Source organism: Abramis brama (assembly GCF_963993115.1).
Source record: "Abramis brama genome assembly, chromosome: 19".
NCBI classification, from domain to species: domain Eukaryota; kingdom Metazoa; phylum Chordata; class Actinopteri; order Cypriniformes; family Leuciscidae; genus Abramis; species Abramis brama.
Genome location: NC_139981.1, coordinates 12,258,104 through 12,280,282, shown reverse-complemented (window position 1 = coordinate 12,280,282; position 22,179 = coordinate 12,258,104). Strand labels below are relative to the sequence as shown.

Genomic DNA, 22,179 nt, shown 5'->3' with positions numbered 1-22,179 from the left:
CATTTTTTTGCTCATAAGAAGTTTTAATATAGCCCAGTTTATCAGCTGGGTTCCATTTGTACTGTACATGATCTGCACAACCAACATAAATCCAAACAATAATGCAACCGGATATTGTACTAATTGATTTATGATTAATGTCTGCATAAACAGTATTTATGTAATGTCCCTCATGTCTATTTAGTGTCTGTATCAATTGCTGTATTGTCGAAAATAGTTTCTATTCTAAATACTTAATGTTTGCTAAGGTTTCCCAGGAAAATATTGCCCTATTGAAAGAAAAATATTGAAAGAAAAAAACGTTTACACCTGAAGATATGCCACAATACACAAAATAGTAGGCTAACCTATAGTACTAACTACAATAAACAAATATTTAGGATATCATTGGATTTTTGACCAGATAGCCAATACCAGATTCAACAAATTCAAAACAATACCAACACGCCACTGGCTAGAATAGTATATGTTTAGACTCACGTTATATTTATAGTAATACATCGGTAGGTTTGGTAAAACTCATGAAGCCCTAACTGAGAGCAGAGGCATGAAGCCTACAGAAGAAATGCTGTCACGCGACTGCAGCCACTGAGCGCCTCGAGTACAGTGTGAAGCCTCCATTTCCATTCAACAAATCATTAAAAACAAACAACTTTTTTCCAAGTTTTGGTTCAACCTACATTGCATTCTAAAAGTTGCTTGTATTGTCAGCCGCGAGCCTTGCAGTTTTGAGTCGCTCCGCATCCCCCAGAGGAGAGCTCTGTCACTCATGCCTGATCCCTGGAACCCCCGGTGTTATACGTAAGCACAGCGGATGCAAAATGACCAATCATACTATGCTGAAGGCTTAGCTCATGAATATTAATTAAGGAATGTGGCGTTCCCCCAGTAGGTCAACCTGATTCGCCGAAATGCAGACCCGGAGCTAATCACCTGTCGAATTAACGAATCATCATATGGTGAGCATTTTGGTACATGAATATTAATTAGCTTCGGTGACTGACGTGTTAGTGGGGTTACCAAGCAACGCCAGCATGATCTAATAAATATTAATGAGCTACGTCTTTTTAATAGTAGGGTTCGTAATTTCTCCCACGGGACCGGGAGGCGGAGGGCGAGGGATTTTCATTAGAGAAGAATTATTAAAGAGACAGTGGTCCCGCTATTGCCCTTGTCAACTTTTTTGGAAATGAGTCAACCTAACATCTAACCCTTAAAAAGGCTCGAAACGCCTCAGGCATTCTGTAGGGCCCTATATTTAATTTACTAAACGTAATTATCAACCACTGGGTTCTGCGTATTAAACTACTGCATTTGGAATATTTAACTATGTGTTTCTGCTGTTTTAGTTAAAACTAGAAAAAAAGCACATTAAACTAGCAAGCTATTGCTGTAGGCCTATTATATAGCTAGTATAAGCTGGTCTCCCAGGCAAATTGGTTCTCTGCTGGTAGTTGGTTAGCCAAGCCTAAAGGCCTGACTAGGCTGGAGACCGTAACATTCTTACTCTAAATTTCACTGACTTTGTCATTTTTTCATGATTTAGATAGCTTCTGTTGTTGATTATTTTGCAGTAATGCATATTTTTTTCTCAAGCTGAGAATTGGAATATAACTGTGATTATTTATAATACCCGCAGATGTACACTTGGCATGGTTTAGAGGTTTGAGGATAACGACAGACCCCAGAGGACACGTCAGTCAGTGTCTGAATGAATGACTGCTGTTAGTGACACATGATGCAGATCCTGCCTCCCTAGAGCACAATACATCTAACTGCCAGAGTTGGTGTAAAACTCAAAACATGTAGGCTAGTTATACAAGGCCTACAGCAGGGTTCCTCAAACTCGGTCCTGGAGGGCCACTGTCCTGCACAGTTTAGCTTCAACCCTGATCAAACACACCTAGCTGTGAGTTTCTAGTGATCCTGAAGACATTGATTAGCTTGCTCAGGTGTGTTTGATCAGTGTTGGAGCTAAACTGTGCAGGACAGCGGCCCTCCAGGACCGAGTTTGAGGAACCCTGACCTACAGTATAAAGTAATAATAATAATATTAATAATATAAAACACAAAAAGAAAACAGTGCTAAGAAATACTTTTGTTACTTTTCCAACCCATTTACATAAAGGACTATTGGGCAGAGCTGTGCAAACATTGCTTGCAATGTTTAATGTCATATGTGTTTTTTTAAGAGCCACGGCTGAATTGGCAAATGGCACGTTGCCCACACGAGGGCATTGTCTGAAAGAGCAGATGGTTCATTGTTTGAAAATGACAACCTGGTTCAGTTGCAATGAACGACTCTGTAAGAGCATTTTAACCACAGACAACATTGCTCTATATGAATGATGCAGGGTACATTTGAGACTGAAATGTCCAATCAACACATTTTACACTCATACCACAGCAGATTTTATGCCCAATATTTCCAAGCCTATACTGAACAGAATTCTAGAGTTTATACTACCTTTCAAAATGTCCAAAAGCCATTTTGTGAAGGATGCAACAAGTGTATTGCATTCACCCACATTCCAAAAGGTGTGCTCATGCAGTTCAGCATGCGGCCAGAGGGGGGCAGATGTGTTTATCCTTTGGGTCTATTCAACCAGGATACAATTAGCTCACTACTGACAGAACCATAGCAAGAGAATAATAGGCCTATAGTAAAAGTATGCATCCCTCCCTATTTATTGAGCTCCTGTTAGAAGCAACTTTTACTATGATCCCCTAAATGCAAATTAAAAAACCTAAAAGTTATGGTTGAGAAAACTGATGAGCAAATCATTACTGACAGGCAGCATGTGTTGATAAGGACAGCACTGTCTAAAGGCTAGAGAAACATCTCTATTTATAGAACAGCTATTTTATAAGTTCAGTGATGATGTCACTCGACACAGTAAATATCCCTTTCAAAGGAAACATTACAATAATACTTGCAAATTTGATTATGAAAGAACTTGCTCCTCTACATATTTTATTGAAAAAGGAAACAATGTGTAGAACTGCAGTTTTATTTTTAAAAATAAATAAATAGGAGCAACTACATATAATAGAGTTACAAATATACAATAATGTTCTCCTTGGTGTCGGATACATACATATATATATGGTGTCTTTCATTTAAATGGATACACATTAACAAATATAAACTCGGATACAATCTGACTTAACAATATAAACAGTCCACAGACTGTAGTCATCTGGACAAATAAATGATTCCTTTACATGAACAAATAAACCACTCAACAAACACTAGATCTAACAAAGAGTGCCACAATGTTTATTTGCTAAACGTGTCTTCCAGAACTATCTAGAAGAGCAGCCACCATCACATTTGAGGTATAGTCAGTCTTTCCGACCTGTCGTTGAGTAAAAAGGCAATATAATTGTTTAAACATTAATAGCTGACTATGATTTGATTGTGTACTCTAAAGTGATTATTTAAATTTTATTTTTTTAATTGAAATTGAACAACTACATTTTTACAATATTAAAAATCAACTTGTCTGTAGAGGTGGATGTACATGTGAGCATATGAACGATATTCATATAGGGTCATTCATCTTCATGTATTTAAACACAGAGCAGCATGTATGAAATCAGTTGCAAATTCTCTGTTGGCGTGATTTATAGAGATAATGATGTGTCCCTGCTTCAGGCATATGAATTATGTGGCGTGTGCTGTTTGAGAGATTACAACAACAACAAAAAAATTTTATCTCTCCAATCACTAGATTAAATTGTTTAAAAAGACGATAAACAGATGATATGCGTCTTATGATTTATAGTGAACTGAAAATCCCTGTTTCTTTCAATAATGTGATAGCACATATTTGCAAACTATGATAAAATGAATTCCACATTCTTAACGCTGAAGTTCTCAGGGTTCTACTGAAACTCAGATGATCAGAGGTCAGGGGGAGCATTACAGAAACTTCCTATCTTAAAGCTACACTATGGGTCTGTCCCAATACCCACACTTTGGCCACTAAAGAGAATGTGTATGTGTCACAGGTCTGATAAACGCCCTTAAAACACAATAAATCCACACTCTAATCTCTATATGTCTATGTAAGTTAAGTTGATTAGATATTACATATAATTTGGTAGTAAAACATAAAGGCCCAGTTTCATAGAAAGGGCTTAGACTAAGCCAGGATTAGGCCTTAAATAAAAAAGAAAAAAACATTACTAGTGTGCATATTAAGACAAAACAATGGCACTGACATATTTTAAGATATGTCAGTGCAAGTTGCTTTCAGTTAAAACAGCTCATATATGCATTTTAGTCTGGGACTAGGCTTTAAGCTTTGTCTGTGGAACCGGGGGAAAGTGTTGTTCAGTTTATTGGTGCAGAGATTTAGAAGCACCACAATTAAATTGTATTTGTTACATAGGGACTGAACAGACATTTTAAAGTTTGTTTTAATGTGCAGAGTATTGAAAATCAAAAAGTGTAAATAAAGCTATGTTGTAAGTGCGTCTCATCGGATAATCAAAAGTTATAGAGTGGTGCAGGTATGACGTCGTCATAGTTGGGTAAACTTTTATAGAGGGTCACAGTGTGAAATACATGATAGTGTTTTTTTCCACGACTTTCCAAAAGAGGGAAAAATATCGAGCGATTAATTACAGCAGAGAGAAGAGAGAATTATGAGAAATTTGCTGCCATTCCATTAGCCATTGTATTAGAAAGACCCTCGCAGCAGTGTTAATTCACTTTTTGTAATTAACTGCCAAAGTAATATAACACAAAGTATAGCATTAAATGTATACTAAATTTGAATAATGAAAATATGAAAAGCCTTACTAGGTTTGCAATGTTGATAACTGGAAACGCGCATCACAGTCTGTGAAAAGGGTCCAATGGGACAGGCCTTATGAGTAACTTTTGGCCCTCTATTGGTCACAAAATAAAACTGCATGCATCCTGTAGAAGAACATTGTTTTGGTTGTGCTTCGGCTCTGCGTGAATGGTTACCTCGGTGTATGGATATGACATGACACGAACGGGTGAATGACGTATATATATATAATTTCCTGCAAAATCCAAAAAATATAAATCATTATTATAGGTTTATTACATGGTTTGGAAGTTTTTTGTTGTTGCTCTGAGTAAATAACATTTAGTAATTTATCAACTAAGTTAAGTCTTAAGGTCTAAGAAGTTTTATAATTAAAATAATATCCAAACAGAAATCATCATGTTTCCTAAACAGGATGTTTCAATATCTTTATATTGCATACCTTTAAGTTCTGTGGAGGCGAGTAGAGAACATTTGAGCTCCTCAAGAGCAAAACTCACACACCGCAGTCTTAAAATGACCCTGTTAAGCAAAACACATCCAGGCAGAGTCTCGCTTTGAGTGATGAGATAACTATCAGGTATGTTGGTTGAAAATGGCATTATAAAAAAGCTTAAGGTTAAAGGAAACAACTTTCGAAATAATATGTATAATGTACAAGAAACACAAACCTTAATACTAAAGCAAACGCAAACAACTCCTTAAGTAAGCTAATATTACCTGTATATGCCATTTGAGGTTGATGACCAGACTAAAAGAACTTGAGATGCCCTTTCTCTCCATCCATCCAAGTCTCCATAAGTAACTTTGCCTGATTTAAAGCACTGTCTATTAAATACACCCTTAAAACAGAGGAAAACAAAGGTGCTGGTCATCCTGTAACAGTTGAGGTCATCATAAAAATGCATTACAAGTGTAAAAGAAAAGAGAATCAATGTATGACTTTTACATTCTGTAATACAACTCTCTCTTACTCTCTAACTATATGTCTACGCCACAAAACATAAAAACTCACACAAAAAAAAGAAACACTGAACCCTGACACAATGCTAAAAGGTAAAATTGAGATGGCGAGTGGTATAAACACTAGGGATGTTTGGGGCGAGGGTTGTCTAAATGAGCGGCCTCAGGTGTTTCAGCAGCAGTGGAGAGAAGCACTGCCCCCTGCTGGACTCCTCCACGAGAGTCTCTTCTGGGCAGATTTGCCCCAACACTGGTCATACTTGAGCGGCTGCTTCTGTAGCTGGGCCGTCCTGAGGGCAGGAGAGAGTTAAACTCTGAGGTAATGACAATGCTGGGAATCCGACCAATCGCACCTCTTGAAACTGGCATGTCTGTCATGTCACCAGCCTGCAAATAGCACAAAAGAACATTTAGATTATGTCAATTATCAGCCTTTATTGTACATTAAATCAGAATGAATTTTTCCCGCAGATAACACTGCTGCAATTAAGCTCAGCATGACCTCCATAACAAAACACTGACAGCATAATTCTCGGTTTAATTAATAGGCATTCACGCATGAAAGATGATTGTTAGAATTATTCTTTCAAGCACATATTTCTTCCACAGAAAGAGACATTTATTGGAAAAATGGAACAGTCATTTTATTATATGCTTTACTTTTGTAATCAATATTCTAATTAATTCACTAACCATTTTGTTTTCTACACAGCACACCATGATTCATCAAATAGCATTCTAGAAATTTAAATACGCTTGCAGATTTTTCATGCACAAATTTGATTGCCTGGCGAGTTGCTCTTCCAGTGGCACCAGAACACAATGTTCCTGAGGTCAGGACATTTTACAAACCATACCGCCTACAGGATCCCGCAACAGCTTGAGATGTGTACGTCAGCAGTGAGACTGGTTTATACTGAACTATTATATTGAACAGATTCACTGTCAGACTTACAGCTAAAGGAAAAGTATGATCAGGTTGAACGAGTCCGACCACAGACACATCATCCACATCAGAGGAGCTCTAGGTCAGAAATGAGAGAGTGAAGTCCATCTTCAGGTACATACACCAACGTTCAAGAGTGGGGTCAGTAAGATTTGTTTTTAAAGAAACACGCTAGGGCATAGTTTCAGTGAGGCTTGAGAAGACTTGAGGATGAATTAGCCCTTTTTGCATGAAAATGTTTGTTAAAGGAATAGTTCACTTTAAAATGAAAATTCTGGCATCATATACTCACCCTCATGTTGTTTCAAAACTGTATGAATTTCTTTCTTCTGCTGAACAGAAAGGAAGATATTTAGAAGAATGTCAGTAACCAGACAGTTTCTGGGTCCCATTGACTTCCATAGTATATTTTTTTCCTACTATGGAAGTCAATGGGACCCAGAAACTGCCTGGTTACTGACATTCTTCTAAATATCTTCCTTTCTGTTCAGCAGAAGAAAGAAATTCATACAGTTTTGAAACAACATGAGGGTGAGTATATGATGACAGAATTTTCATTTTAAAGTGAACTATTCCTTTAAACAAGCTACGTTCCTTTGATACTTGCCACATATGGAATGCATTTAGCCTGTGAGGTCACCTTTTCAAAGATGCCCGAGTCATGGCTTTTGAGCTTAGACTTGAAGCTGGATGAGTTGCATGGTTTAAAGTCTGGGATCTCCGCAGTGTCCTTGCTGATGTCACAAGACACCTGTCGGCTGGCAGGCCTGGAGCTCAAACTCGAGAGATCAGCCTCAGTGTCTGTCCAGCCCTGAAAAGAAGAAAGAGGTCATAAAATACATCCATTACAATCACATTTACCCACATAAGAAGAGTAATACAAAAAACTACAGGTCCTTCAGGCAAACACACTCACAGATTCGCTGTCGGAGGCTGAGGAGAGCCGGGACTTGCCATTGCTGGTTCTGCGGAACGGTCCGGACATATCAGAGGACTGGCTTGTGACGGTGGAACGACGTGTGGACATAAAGCTGCTGTGGAACGGGTGGAGGTCACGCTTAGGGACGCACAACAGCACACGGAGACATGGAATGTATTTCGCTATGGCCAACCTGAGAGACACAAAGATAAGACACCTTAGACATGGTGGATCCATATTTACATAGAGTATGACAAGATCCAAGTAGGTTCAGTAAAAATAAAAATTATATAAAATAAATAATCAAAAAAAAATATATATATATAAATAGAAATATAAAAGTAATTTAAACAAAACTTGCATTGGAAACTAACTAAGTTTAAGCAGAAGTGCAAAAATTAATAAAAACTAAAACTGAAATTACTAATAAATTAAAGCTAAATAGAAATATAATAAAAAATGGCAAAAGCATGTAACAAAATGACTTAAACTAAACTAAAAATAAATACATAAAAATGGCTAATTCAATACATTACAATATATATATAATGTATACATTATATACGTAAATAATACTAAAATAACAGATTGGTATCAGATATATAAAAAACAAAAATGTTTTCAACTCCATTTTAAAGGCAGCAAAGGGGTCTTTATGCAGCACGTGGGGTAAAAGTTGGTAAAATTGGGGAAGCAATAGTTGATACAGTATACAGGAAATAGTAACAGACAAATAAGTTTAATGAAAATTTTTTGTGTCAAAATATATGCATTAATTTCAGAGCTCTGCATTAGCTACATAATTCAACAACATTATTGTATTTTAGACCTAAATCAAAATAACCCTTTTGTCATTGCATGCATGGAAGGAAATGCATTACCCCAGCAGGCCTGTAGCCGCATGATACAGTACCATACCGTCAGGACGCTTCTTCTGGATTAATTACTCTTTATGCTCAAATGGATATTTAGGTTAATTAAACCAATCAAAATGGAATTTTACACTTTAACCCAGAAGCAAGGACTGTTTCTGATCAATTTGTGAATGAATGGCTCAGTAAGCTAGACACTAGTAAAATTAAAACAATCACAATTTGCCCCAGGTGTTTAGTCTTAATGGAGCCAGACCAGGTAATCTAATTTTATCTAATCTGACCAGTGTTCTGCATTAATGGAAAGTGAGTTTGTCCATTTACCACTTATAGTACCATTACGGTTTTTCATGACCACTTCTGGAGTCAAAACTTGTCACGGAGTCACCAATCTTGTCCCAAATATACTAAACTGACAACGATACATAGAGACTCCTGTACCTGTATTTGGGGTGTGTGATGGCATAGATGATGGGATTGTGGATGGCTGAAGCTTTGGCTATCACAGCAGGAACTGAATTCATATATGGTGTGAGCATATCAGCATACCTGCAAAACACATGCAAAATAAGTGTATACATTAATTAACACTATTTTATGGATATCTCATATCATATGTTATTACTTCTATTTGTAGTCTACAAATTTTTTATTCAACTACAAAAAGTTGAATACAATCTAAATGAACACTAGAGCGCTAAATCAAATAGCACAAAAATGTATATATTAAAATATATTATATTATATTATATTATATTATATTATATTATATTATATTATATTATATATCATATTGTGTGTGAGGATTGGGATTCATTTACCCAGCAAAGGCTGTCAGTGCCACAGTTGAATATGGAGACCAGGAGATGACATACATGAGAATGACAATAAGAGCAATTTTTGCCATCTTCCATTCATTTTTCAGTCGTTGGAATCGTTTAATTGAGTCTCTCTTGTTATCTCCATTAATTTTGCCCACAGCTCTTCCAAAGACAAAAAGAACAGTTAAACATCACTGGTTTACTGCCATTAAAAGCTTTAAATAATTAAAATATAGAATCTATATATTATATATATATAATACAAAAGACATTTTAACAGCTTTGGAACACTGCTGACATTTGGTATAATTAATTCATACTCTATTGTTGGACCTGTTTCAAAGAACTCACTCATTAGTGTTGCGAATGGATCGGAAAATAAAGAAATAGCAATAGATGATGACGATAAGCGGAATGAAGAAGACAAAGGTGAAGAGAAGCATAGTGTAAGCTCGCACGGAGGGTGTAAAGGTCATATAATCCCAGGTGCAAGAGGTCAACAGCCCTTCAGGAACATAAGCACCTGCAAAACAGAGACAGACAAAACAGAATTTGAGGAGGGAAGTGAAGGATAGCACTTAAGCAGTTAAGCCGTTTACACCCAGTGAAATATTGTGAAAACTGGAACAAACTCACACAGGAAAAGGATTTAAGACTACTGTCTGGCTGCTGGGCAAACTCAGTGAAATACAACCCAATGCACACACAGCTGAGGATATTTTTTTAAGTACGCTCTATTTATAGTATTTCTTATCACAATATGACTTTCATGCGTATGGGCTGCCAATCATAAGTTTCCTGAGGTTTGAGGTTGGTGTGCCGATCAGCGGTGAAGATATAAGCTGTCAGAAACGTTAAAGGAGACAGACACCCTTCGTGTGAAGAGCAGGTTTTCTGTAAGTGCTAGAGAGGCAAAAGCACCAGGCTTTACCAGTCTATCCCTGTTAAGCTAAAAGCCTCGGTCCTCAGAGACCACCTTTACACAGCACAGATCAAGAGTCCAACAACACAATGTTTGCAAAGCCAGCTATTGGCCAACAACTCACATGCTGGTGTGCTCACACATGAATGATCCAGAATGCTCAGAGTACCTGTCCCAAAAGATTTGAGCTAATAAAAGACTGGCGCATCATGTTAAATGATTTTTAAATGAGCATCAAAGGTATAGTCAACTCCATTAACAAAGCACGACACTTGGCCAGAGGAGAACTGGTTCCTTGCCACTGTTGCCTATGGCTTGCTCAGTTGGGGACACTTAATATTCAACAATTGATTTGACTGAACTGAACTGAGCTGGACGATGACATACATTTTTTGCAGAACTGCTTTATAGATGAAATGAACTAATTCAATAATTGATGATCTTTGCAACGGAACTGAATCAACACTGAACTGACTTCAGCTGAACAACAGCCAAAATGCATAATTTTTTATGCATAATCACTGTAAAGCTGCTTTGAAACAATCTGTATTGTATAAAGCGCTATATAAATAAAAGTGACTGGACTTGACTTAAACTTCTTTCTTCAGTTGAACATAAAAGAAGGTACTTTTTTGTCCATATATGGAAATCAATGGTCACCAAAATCGTTTGGTTACCTGCATTCTTCAAAATATTTACTTTTGTGTTCTGCAGAAGAGAGAAAGTCATACAGGTTTCGAGCAACATGAGGGTAATGTCTCTTAATTGTTTATGAATGCTGTTACAGGACTGTTAGATACAGTAGAAATATCCATGTAAGTGGAAATATAGCTTAAGAACATTTTGGTCGGTTTAAAATGATAAAACAATAAATATACTACACTTACTCCATCCAAAGAAAGGTGGCAAGCTCCAGCCAAGTGAATAGGCCCAGGCTACGAGAAGGATCAGCACAGCTCTCTTCTGAGACAGCACACCAATGGAGGCTAGCGGCCGCGTGATCACGAAGTATCGATCCACTGCGATGACCATGAGCGTGATCATGGAGCAGATGCCAAATAAAGCCCCACAGAATGCATACAACTCACAACCTGCAGAGACAGGAGGAACAGAATTAAGTGAGTCTGTAACCAAGCACAATTTATACACAGATATATTTCTGTGTTCAATTCTTGCAGTTTTGCTGGATAAGTGTGTTCACCCTGTTGGTGTTTGTTTGGTTAGTGTGAAAATAACATTTATGCTTCCAAACAAAATCTAAATCCAGCGGCAAACTTCTTAAAACGTTTGAAATCTTGGTTATTGTTTTTTGGGGGTCAGTGTGAACCAGATTTTAGGCCTGAAGACTCTTGGCTGACAGGAACACAGACCACTGCTGGCTCTATTAAGGGCCAACTTCTGCGGCAGATGTTCATTAAAATAATCTGCTCTGGAAAACTTACAATGGATGATTTTCTTTTTGAATATTTTTTCCATCTTCATGTGTTGATAACCAGATTGGTGTGTATACTGTACATGTGTAAACTGACTGCTTAATGTTACAATAAGGGCACTGAAAAACATTTTTGAGCTTATGATTTCTTTTTAAATCAGTGGTTCTCAACCTTTTTTGACTCCAAGGCTCCCCCGTCCTACTGGACAACTTACTGGATAAGGATTAAGGATTCATGTTTTTTTAACTCAATTTCTACCCAATAAAATATTTTAGAGTTTGTCATAACAAGTGAAATGTATATTCATTACTTGATTTTCTGATTTACATGACTTTTCCAGGCACACTTTTTCCAGGAACACTGGTTCTACAAAGGATTTTTAGTTGTTTTAACTTATAAATAATTTTAAGTCATCTTAAGGCCACCAAGTTTGCTGATGCCCCCTAATTAAAAACCACTGTTTTAAATTAACTTCCACCCTACTGTACATATACAAATGCACATCACCCTGTTTACACCTGGTATTAAGATGCATTTTGGTCGATCGTAAAGGGGGTCTAAAATGTTTTGAGCTTGTCCACTTTCAACCACTTCCAGAGGTTGTCGAAAACACATTCGTCCGGATTGCTTTCGTAGTTTAAACACTGATGTGGTCGAATGTGTTCACGTTGTAGCCACATGTTGTGGCCACATGTTGTGGCCACAAAAGACCAACTACCACTACCAACTACCAAGAACAAGTGAAGCAGAGAGACAGATGATTTCACACCATTATACTCGACAGACATAGTCTGCCACCTCCTCAACATCCACACAGACTTGTCTTCTGTGCTATCAAAGCATATGTAAAGAACAGAATGAGCGGCAATGCATTCAGTCTGATTCATGTAACTGTGCTTGCTTTTCACAGAACACATTAACTGAATGCACTTTAATAATTACAAAACAAAAGCTTCTGTTATTGAAGATAATCCTCTCAAACATCAGGATGTCTTCTCTTACACCTTGTCAGATTATGCTTTTAGGTTAATCCTGGAAGACACCATTTTATGAGTTGTATCTGATTGATTGTGAAAGCTTTCACAGGGATCAAGCCTACGATTGTCACAATCGAATTAACTGTGGTCATAATTGTGCCTTGTGCAGTCAGACCTTACAGAAACAGGAAGAGCATATTTTAACTCTTTCCACCAAATGAAACTGGGTCAGAGCCCCTGCTCCATGAGGGAGGTTTCAAACTGCACTCAGACAAGCATAACGCTTTAGGATCCCAAAAGGGAGATCAGAGGCTGTTCTGTTTGAATGGAAATCAATGGAGCAGATGCCTTCAATATGCTGAATTTGAGTGGAAATTACACAATATTTTGGTGTTTGGCGTCTGCTGTAACAAATTAGGTGTTTTACGGGATAATATTTTGATACAGGCAGATACAGTTCATTTATGTCTCTGTGTTTGTCCCTGGACTTTTATGTTACTTCCTGTCCTGAGTGCCATGTTTGTAGTCCTTTGTAATTTTTTCCCTTGATTGTCTTCCCAGGTGTGTCTTGTTAACTTATTATCTTGTTAATCTCATTTACCCTTATGCCCTTGTGTTTCACTCATTGCTTTGTCAGTTGTTGAATGTCATGGTTGCCCTTCTCTTTGTGGTTTTGTTCCACAAAACTACGTTGCTCTCTAATTGTTCTCATGGTTCTTTGATGTCATATAAAGATCGATCTGCGCACTGTCGCTTCAAGTCGAACACACCTAAACTTTGACTTGGTGACCTGATTTCCTGTCACAGGGAAAGAGCACACAACAACTTCATGACTGCCCAGTAAACTCCCTAAACACAAAAGATCAGCATCAATTACTATAATAATCACAATCACAGAGCGCTTGCTCTCATTGCAAACGTCAGCAAGCAGAAGATTCCAACAAAGTCCAGTCAAGGCTGATGAAGGCAATTAAGATTTGGCTCTGATAAGAACTGACATTTAAAACACCTCAGGGGGAAAAAGAGCCTTCCATCATTTAATATCACAAAGGCAGCATCTCACAGCTGAGCAAAATGACTAGCTAGAGCTGAATATCAACAAGAAAAGCCTTGATGCACATGTTTTGAGAGCAATTTAGAGAGATTATTTGTCAACTGATGAAAAAGAAACAACTGTACTAGAAAAGGTTACATACATCTGTCAGAAAACCATTCATCATTTAGCCACAAAAATATGAAGAAAGACTGGTATGAATCGTTGTTAGTACTGACAAACCAAGGCCGTCTCCAAGGGCAACCTCTCCTTCATTGAACCTATTCAACATTATCAACATTCAAGTGATTAATTCAATTAAACCATCTTACTTTCATTTAATCTTAAATCTGTTCATTATAATTCAAAAAGTACAGTGCAATAAATCATGGACCTGCATATTTTATTTCAGACACTGCCAATGCATTAACTTATTTAGTATATTTAGTGAAACCATGCATGTACGTTTGTACCTTTCTCCCCAAAGATCCATCTCTTGTGCATGCTGGTGGTGAAAAAGATGGGCGCCTGGGTGACACACATGAGGAAGTCTGTGAGGGCCAGGTTTATTATAAACAAGTTGGCAGGTGTCCTCAGGGTCCGGCTCCTACACATACATGCACACACACAAACACAAAACAATCAATTGTTAATTTCTCTGTTCATTAGGTATATTCTATTAGTTTTATGTCTGTGAGAAAATCAGCCTCCCTGTGCAACGCAAATAGCTCCAAACAAAGTCAAACCGGTGCGTCTACAAGAAACACAATATAGTGGAGTTTCGTGTCTGATTGAATCAGTGTTTTTGAACGAGTCAGTTGAGTGACTGATTCATGACTCACTCTGACAGTCACTTGTTTCGTTCCTTAACAAATCAGTGTTTTAATCGATTCCATGACTCACTCATAAACAATGTCACTTGTTTTGTTCCTAAATGAATCAGTGTTTTTGAACCAAATGGATGAGTGGCGATTCATGACTCACTCAGACAGTCACTTGTTTCATTCCTAAATGAATCTGTGTTTTTAATCAAATTGGTTGAGTAGATAATCACAGCTCAATGCAGCTCAACCAGGCCTCGTCCCCTTTTTTGCGTATTCCGTGGGCCACGTGTTTCGTTCCTGATTGCATCAGTGTTTTTGAACAAATCCTTTAAGTGAATGATTCACGACTCACTTAGAATGTCAACTGTTTTGTCCCTGAATGAATTTGTGTGTTTGAACAATTCCATTGAATGACTCAGACAGTCACTTGTCACCACCTACTCGCAACCTAATAGCAATAAAATCTGCAGAAGAAGTAAAAATTCCCCAAAATTCGTGCAAAAACAAACAAGCAAAATCTGTGGAAATTTCAATGGTCTTGGGAGGCCGTTGAACCAATTAAATTGGAAGAGTGGAACTAACTATTGTGTAAATGTGTCTATTCCAAGTTACGCACCAATCCATCTGACTACATTTTGGCTTCTTTTGATAATGAAAAATAAAGCATGTCACACACTGTTTTCATAATACTTGTTCAACTTCACCTCAGCCTGTTCTTCCCACCTGCTAAATGCATAGATGACCAGGAAGTTGCCCAACATGCCAGTGATGCCAACAGCAAGGATGACAGCACCAATAGTGTAATGAGCATGGTCAGGCACATCCACCGTTGGGAAAGGGTAAACTGACTCTTCTACCATGGCAACCTTGAAGACACAAAAGAACACATTAATTAATAGCTTGATGAAAAGCAGCAGTTGCTGTTTTATAGTGACCTTTGCATCAGAGAGTGCACAATCTGTTTAAGAAACACCATTAAGCCTGAACCCAGCTGACACCAACAAGACATTCATTCATTAAATGGGAGAACAGCAGATATATAAACAATACATTTACATTTTCATTTAGCAGGCGCTTTTATCCAACGCTAATTACAGACACACTGTAGATGTTTTTATATTTTTGATATGATAAATGATAAACAGATCACAATTTTTTTAACAGATCTCAAGATGCCTCCTTTTTTTAAAAGCTTATATCCAGTTGTAGGCATCTCATCTAAATGGGAATTTGCACTATATTACAAACTAATAATAGAGTATTGAAAACAGAACCTATATAATCTGTTTTTTTGAAGCAAGAGTGTGAATTTGAATAGCTGAAAATTTTCTTTTATAGATTATTCTTTAGCCTTTCTCTTCATGACAAATAAACAAGATCAGTAATTTAATTTAAGGCCAATAAGAAAAGATTTGCGTCGCGCTTTGAGCAGTAAATCATTTCAAATAAACTGAGACAGATACTTAATGAGACTTAAGAAATATATGGCAAAGGGACAGTTTTTGATGGCATAATCTCTCACAACATTCAGTTCAATCAGATGCTTTCTCAGGTCCTGGGATGTTATTGCATGCATTCCTCCAGCACCAGAGCGCATTTTACCATATTAAGACGAAGCATTATGTCTGTGGGGTGGGGGGGTTAAAAGAAGTGTTGAAAAGAGAAATGTTTTTATTATCATCAAAAATTACCTCACCTTTTTTCTGAAATAGGACAAAAATAAATAGGACTTTTAAAAAATCTGATTATATCAAAGGGTGGGGCACTTGATTTTCTGCTCTTTGTCATACCAGCTTTATTTCTTTAAAAAAAAAAAAATTCTCAGAACAGTGATATAGGAGATATATATTATCGCAGCGTTCAACTTGTTGCTAGGCCTATTGTTTTCTACAAGATAATAAATAATTTTAACTTAAATCAATATTTCATAACCATATATTTATAAATAGTTGTGTGATTCTACTGGTCATTATAATGACCATAAATTATTCATTATGTATTTTATTTATTTTGCTTGTATATGGTGCAAAAAGGAACACAAGGAAATATTTGGCTTTCCTAGAGCAATTATGATCAAACCCAAACATTTCTTTGGCAGACATTTGTTTACTGCATTTTCCTCAGGAAAAGCTTTAATGAAAAGACCTTTAAGTGTCAGAGCTCTGGGCACACGAGATGGCTGGCTGTATGCATGCAGGACAAGCACTCCCGGAAAAGTCATTTCACAGCAGATGAGTGTAACCATGGCCATGACGGAGGAAATATGACAAAGCAGATTCAGTAATTGCCTTTGGTATATGTCAAGTGATGATGTGGAGACAACTCTTTACCAACAAACTGTCAAAATCATTCATTTGTTATGTAAAAAACAGAGTCAGCTATAACAGAAACATGCATTTTCTTTTGCGTAGATGTGGTCATGGTTTTCACGCAACCTGTCTAATTTGGCTAGTTTCTTCTAGAGACAAAAGAGGTTTGCTTAGACACAGCCTTTGACATCAACAAACAAAATACAATATATGATATGAGAAGTGTTTGTTGCTCACATTTTTTTATTTGATTTATGATGATTTATGATGATTATTTGTTAAGTTTAATTTTACTTTTTGGATTTATCACTAGTGATTTTCCGTTTAACAAACCAGCAGTTGAAAACTACTGTTTTACACTATGTAGACAAATGTTTTTTGTTTGTTTGTTTCTTCCAAGGATGGCAAATGATATTTTGAACAGTATAGCTGAAAATAATCAGGCATGTTGAAAGAAAGATTAAAACCTTGGAGATGTATAAACATGGTTCCTTTTATAAAAACCCAAACTTAACTGATACAAATCATGTTTCTCTTCAACTTCAACAGACATGGGCCATTTTGTGTCATCAAAACATTTATTAAACCACTTCCATCCTGAGCCGCACTGGTGAATTTATTTGTTCTGAAGGATCTTCAAACTATAGCAGTAGCCATTGCTGTGTGTTTTCATTCATTACTTCTGAGTTTGGGGTTAACTGAAGATCTAAGCCATGGAAAACTTTGAGGGCTGAGATAAGACCGTTTTATTTCTCTGGAATGAGAAGGATTCTAATGAAATAGATACTGTTTGAGTCCCACATCTGTTTCTCACTCAGGGTATATGACAGTAACTGTGCATGGGATTTTTCGAAGATGTTTCAGAATAAACCAGCCTCTTCAAAACCATGTATTTTTTCCAGAGAAAAAGGGGTATTGTAAAAGTATTTTTTATTAACTGCAGATGATAATGCGGATGCACTGTCAGAAAAAAAAAGACTTTAGGGGTACAAAAGCTTGTCACTTGGACAGTACCCTTAAAGGGACATCTTTGTACCTTATATACCCCTAAAGGTGAAAATTACACCTTAGAGTAGTAATATGTACCCTTAAGGTAGGCCAACTACTATGAATGTTTATTGGTAAATAAAGGTGCAAAGATGTCTCTTTAAGGGCACTGCCCTTGTGACAAGTTATTTTACCCCCCTAAAGGTACAAGTTTGCAAAAAAAAAATCTGAAAATGTGGGATAACTGATTATGAAAACATTTGCGCTGGAATCAGGATCGACTCACAAAAGTAACACAACACAGGATAATTATGATTTTTTTTTTTTTTTCATTATTCATCCCACTCCTGAGGACAAATAAAACTCATGTCATTGTAAACAAAATGGGAGGTTTTCTTCGACCACAATGACTTTGGAATTCCAAACTACAACTGAACATTAAAATTAAGTGTACAGTAAACTGTGCTATATTAAGGTTATGCTTGCTTATGTTATATAATATGCATAATTTATGAAATGCCCCATTACATTCATTGTGTAGTTTAGTTCAGAAACAGAATGTAACAAGCCAAAGTAATTAATTTTAAAGAATCAATTATAGTGATTAGTGACCTATATTAAGCAAATGATTTGAAATGATTAAAGCATATTAAAGAACATAAAAAGCATGTCTTCGTTTTTCTCCACAAATCGGTTCCTTTAAATGTGATTAAATTTATGACAAAACCTCAACTCCCCTGTTTAATGAACATTAGTTGTGTCGTTATTTCAGGCTGAAAAATCTTAAGACAGAACAGTACAACTCTAGAGGTCTTTAATCATCTTTGATGATACTTCAGATGCATGTACATTAACAGCATTATTCTGAACCTGCAGACACACATTAATCTGCTATGTGATTTATTTATCGTTACGTCATCCTTGAAATTGAAAATATATTTAAATATGGAACATTGCTGTGCATGGTTACTGCGTCCTTGGTCGAGCTAACAGATATGAATGTACTGTCATTCACAGAATGTTCACAGCTGTCCTTCATATCTGGATAAGTTCTCTTGTGCTCCAGATGCCACTGCACTTGTTTGACTGCATTACCATGATTACTTAGTTAGCTCAGTTAGAAAGCAAAGCTGCCGGAACTCGGCTGAACACACGCAGTGGCAGTATACCTCCCACTCTTTCATCTCAAACCATTTCTCCTAGTTCAACTGTGTACTGTTGTAGAAATAATGCTGCATTTTTATGAGTGACACCGTAATAGACATGCCAATTTTGTCCAAAGCTGGCTGGCAAATAAGTCTGTTTTGGTTGATATTCAATATATTGGGTTTCAGTGTCAAACAACCAGCCACTTGTTTCCTTGTTGTTTATGGCGAATGGCTATGGAACTTGCAGAAGGTTTCACAATAATACGAGTTTTCATAATAAAGATTTATGCACCCACACAAACTGATATAAAGCACAAGAACCCAAACTCAACAAACTCTCCTGAACCAAACAAACTGTCCCACATCTACAAAACAATTCACTCTGCATGTCTCTGCTCACAGATCACATTATTTTTACCAACAGGAGGAAAAGAAGACATTGAGAGGTCTATATGTGAGCATGAACCTGAATATAATTATATTATAATCGCATGATTATGATGCTTTTTTTAAATCCTAATCCCTCATGGTCAGTGAAGCTGGTTTTCCTGTGACGTTTGCTGGCATCAGATTGAGACAAATGAGCAAGACAACACTAAACTCCCATTAATGTTATTGATAAACTTAAATCTATGTCACTATGTTCTGGAAATAACAGCATCTTATCAGCCTTGGGTGTCATTGGGTTTCTGGGTCACATTTTATGACAGACTGGTCACAAACACAAGTGTGTGAATTACGTAAATATGATTCATCATCACCTAATAAATCTTACTTGACCCAAATATGTATCCTCCAAAATAAAATGCTAAAGGCTCAGAGTTACATAAAACAATTTCAGAGAGGTCAAAATGTGATTCATTTCAGTAACAGCTTTTACCATTTTAAGGTCTCCCCCATTCCACTCAAATACAGATTCAGGATATAATAAATACAGCACCCCCTCTGTTCATTTTGTGTTAAAACATTGATTAGGTCAATAACAGAGTCCTATTAAATTTGTAGATGATTTATGTAAAAAAATTAGATCTCATCTTCTGATGAAGACATGTTAAATTAAAGATGGGAACAAGTCATTAGTTAAAAAATTATCCTGATTAAAATTAAATCTCATAAATAAATGAGTATCCTGGATGTCACTCTAAAAAAAACAATCTTACAACTAATTAAATTATAAGATCTGAGTATATAAGCAGATTAAAACAGCCTTTTCTAGTTTGGTTAATACATTTACACAAATCTACCACACTTTGTGTTGTGTGGGTAGAGAAGAAGTCCAGACTGTTCAGTTCATTTAATGACGGGAGACAGAGATAGAAACTGCAACATCGACATGCAACATGTACGAGAAAACAAACACCCCCAAGACATGCTAGCATAAATATGTAATGCAGTGGTACTCCTGCAGCACTGACATGCCTTCATAAGTCCTCTAGTTAGCTCAGTGTTTAATAATGATCTTAAGAGGGAAACCCCCAAGGACTTAACCTCACAAATACATCTTCAGGCTCAGCCCACAGACTCCAGCCATATATGGTAAAATTAAGTAAGTGATTAACAGTGAAGGACAGTTTCAGTCATCTGTGTTTAAGAATTGAGATTTCAAATGAGAAAAATGCAATGCACCTGACTAGACTCAGTAGCATAAAGACACAGTCTTAACTGTAAGCATGAATATTCAAACAGGATGAGTGTCATATAGTTTTTAAATAAATCTTATCAGAATATCTTCACTCTTGGAAAGGTTTAAATGAACTGTTTTATTTATCAAAATTTGTCAAATTTATCAAATTAGAAAAAGTAATCAAAATGTTTGATTATTTCTGTTGCCCTTCTGATAACTGGTTTCACATGATTTCTTGATGGACTACACTGGTGATGCAGATGATTAGATGGACCAGCCGGTGGGTTCAAGTCAACCTCTTAGAGACTGATCAAGCTGGTCAAGGCTGGTAGACTGACTTATAGACTTATACTTACTGGTAGACCAGTGACAAACCAGCTACCATGGTTATGCTGATATGAGGGGGGGTTTTTTCCACCCCAGAAGCAAAATAGACCTTTTGTCTCTTTTCATGGCAGTACATTTATCTAAATGTATCACTTTATATTTAAGCTGCAGCAAACAAATTTGCTATACACTTAATATCCCTGTCCCACTTCACTGTAAAAAGTGATCAGTTGACTTAACTTAAAAAAGTGAGGAAACCCGTTGCCTTAAAATTATTAAGTAAATAAACTTCATGCATAATTGGAAAAAAAAAATTAGTTTATGTGAACTTGACAATTCCATAAAACTTTTTTTTTTTCAATTACACATGAATTTTATTACTAATTTTAAGGCAATGGGTTTCCTCACTTTTTTAAGTTAAGTCAACTATTCACTTTTTACAGTGCACCTGAAAAAAAGTCGAAAAGGTTAAACTGTGTTTAAATGTCTATCACAAATAACTTAAAATATTGTTTTTACATTGTTTACCTTTAGGAGTGATGTATAACTCAAAGACTGAGTGCTCCATCAGGAATCTACCATAAACTTTCCCGCTTTTGCATAGTTCGTCATACTGACGCAGACATGAACTTTTAGCACCCTTATTGCATTTAAATGTAGGCTATAACAATTTAAGTGTAGGCCTATATTATTTAAAGTGTATAAACTATTGTCTCTAGCCTATATAAAAAAGCACAACATAAACATATCGAACATTAGTAACCTACATTACAAACATATCAACATGTTGATATTGTTAAATGTAGCCTACTGTAAATTTCACTGGATCCAAATCCATAACATGAAAAGATAATCATTTAAAGCATTTGGCCACATCTTTTCAAGTAGGCTACACCTGGACATCTGCAAAGGAAAAGATGAAAAACACTGAAAAGACAGCGCTTGGAGAAACATGCTTAACTCACGGATGTGGTCGTGGGGGGTAAATCTACCAGCCTGTACGCGCTCATCACGGAGTTGTTCCACGAGGAAAGGCTTTCCACGATGCGCGTGCAGTTCGGGTCTTGAGTCGGGCACGAGATGCCCTTCCTCACTGAGCTCACGGCGCCGCCAACCATCACTCGTAACTGACAGAGAGCGGCACACCAGAAGACTTTTCAGCCGGAGATAAAAGCGTTGAACCCGATTAGAGCGAGTGCCGTACAGATGTCAGATTCTGTTCAGTCGTGCTCACTTTATGGAAGCGCTAAATAAAAACTGTCAGCGCGC

At 36.8% G+C, this 22,179-nt stretch overlaps 2 protein-coding genes across 2 annotated transcripts in view; both read right to left on the bottom strand.

Annotated features, from left to right (window-relative positions):
- The window catches only part of ldb3a (LIM domain binding 3a), a 42,610-nt gene extending 41,804 nt beyond the window's left edge, over positions 1-806 (bottom strand). The window contains exon 1 of the mRNA XM_084092204.1: positions 681-806. The gene's annotated coding sequence lies outside the window, so the exon portion shown is untranslated. The remainder of the gene's footprint in view (positions 1-680) is intronic.
- Positions 807-5,759: 4,953 nt separating this feature from the next.
- opn4a (opsin 4a (melanopsin)) lies at positions 5,760-22,179 on the bottom strand. Its single transcript, XM_084092202.1, has 11 exons — positions 21,876-22,179; positions 15,239-15,381; positions 14,165-14,298; positions 11,136-11,339; positions 9,678-9,849; positions 9,327-9,488; positions 8,947-9,054; positions 7,631-7,826; positions 7,355-7,525; positions 6,724-6,792; positions 5,760-6,155 (listed from the first exon to the last, which is right to left on the bottom strand). Exons 1-11 carry the CDS (start codon positions 22,026-22,028, stop codon positions 5,892-5,894), a joined length of 1,776 nt encoding a protein of 591 aa, XP_083948328.1. The 5' UTR covers positions 22,029-22,179; the 3' UTR covers positions 5,760-5,891.

What these genes read in the sequence shown, in the direction of transcription:
- opn4a (XM_084092202.1), bottom strand. Translation starts at nt 22,028, where the DNA reads ATGGTTGGCGGCGCCGTGAGCTCAGTGAGGAAGGGCATCTCGTGCCCG. An exon ending in TACCCCCCACGACCACATCC is followed by an intron (nt 15,382 to 21,875) that starts GTGAGTTAAGCA and finishes TGTGTCTTCAAG; the next exon opens with GTTGCCATGGTAGAAGAGTC. An exon ending in ATGGATCTTTGGGGAGAAAG is followed by an intron (nt 11,340 to 14,164) that starts GTACAAACGTAC and finishes CTGTCTCTGCAG; the next exon opens with GTTGTGAGTTGTATGCATTC.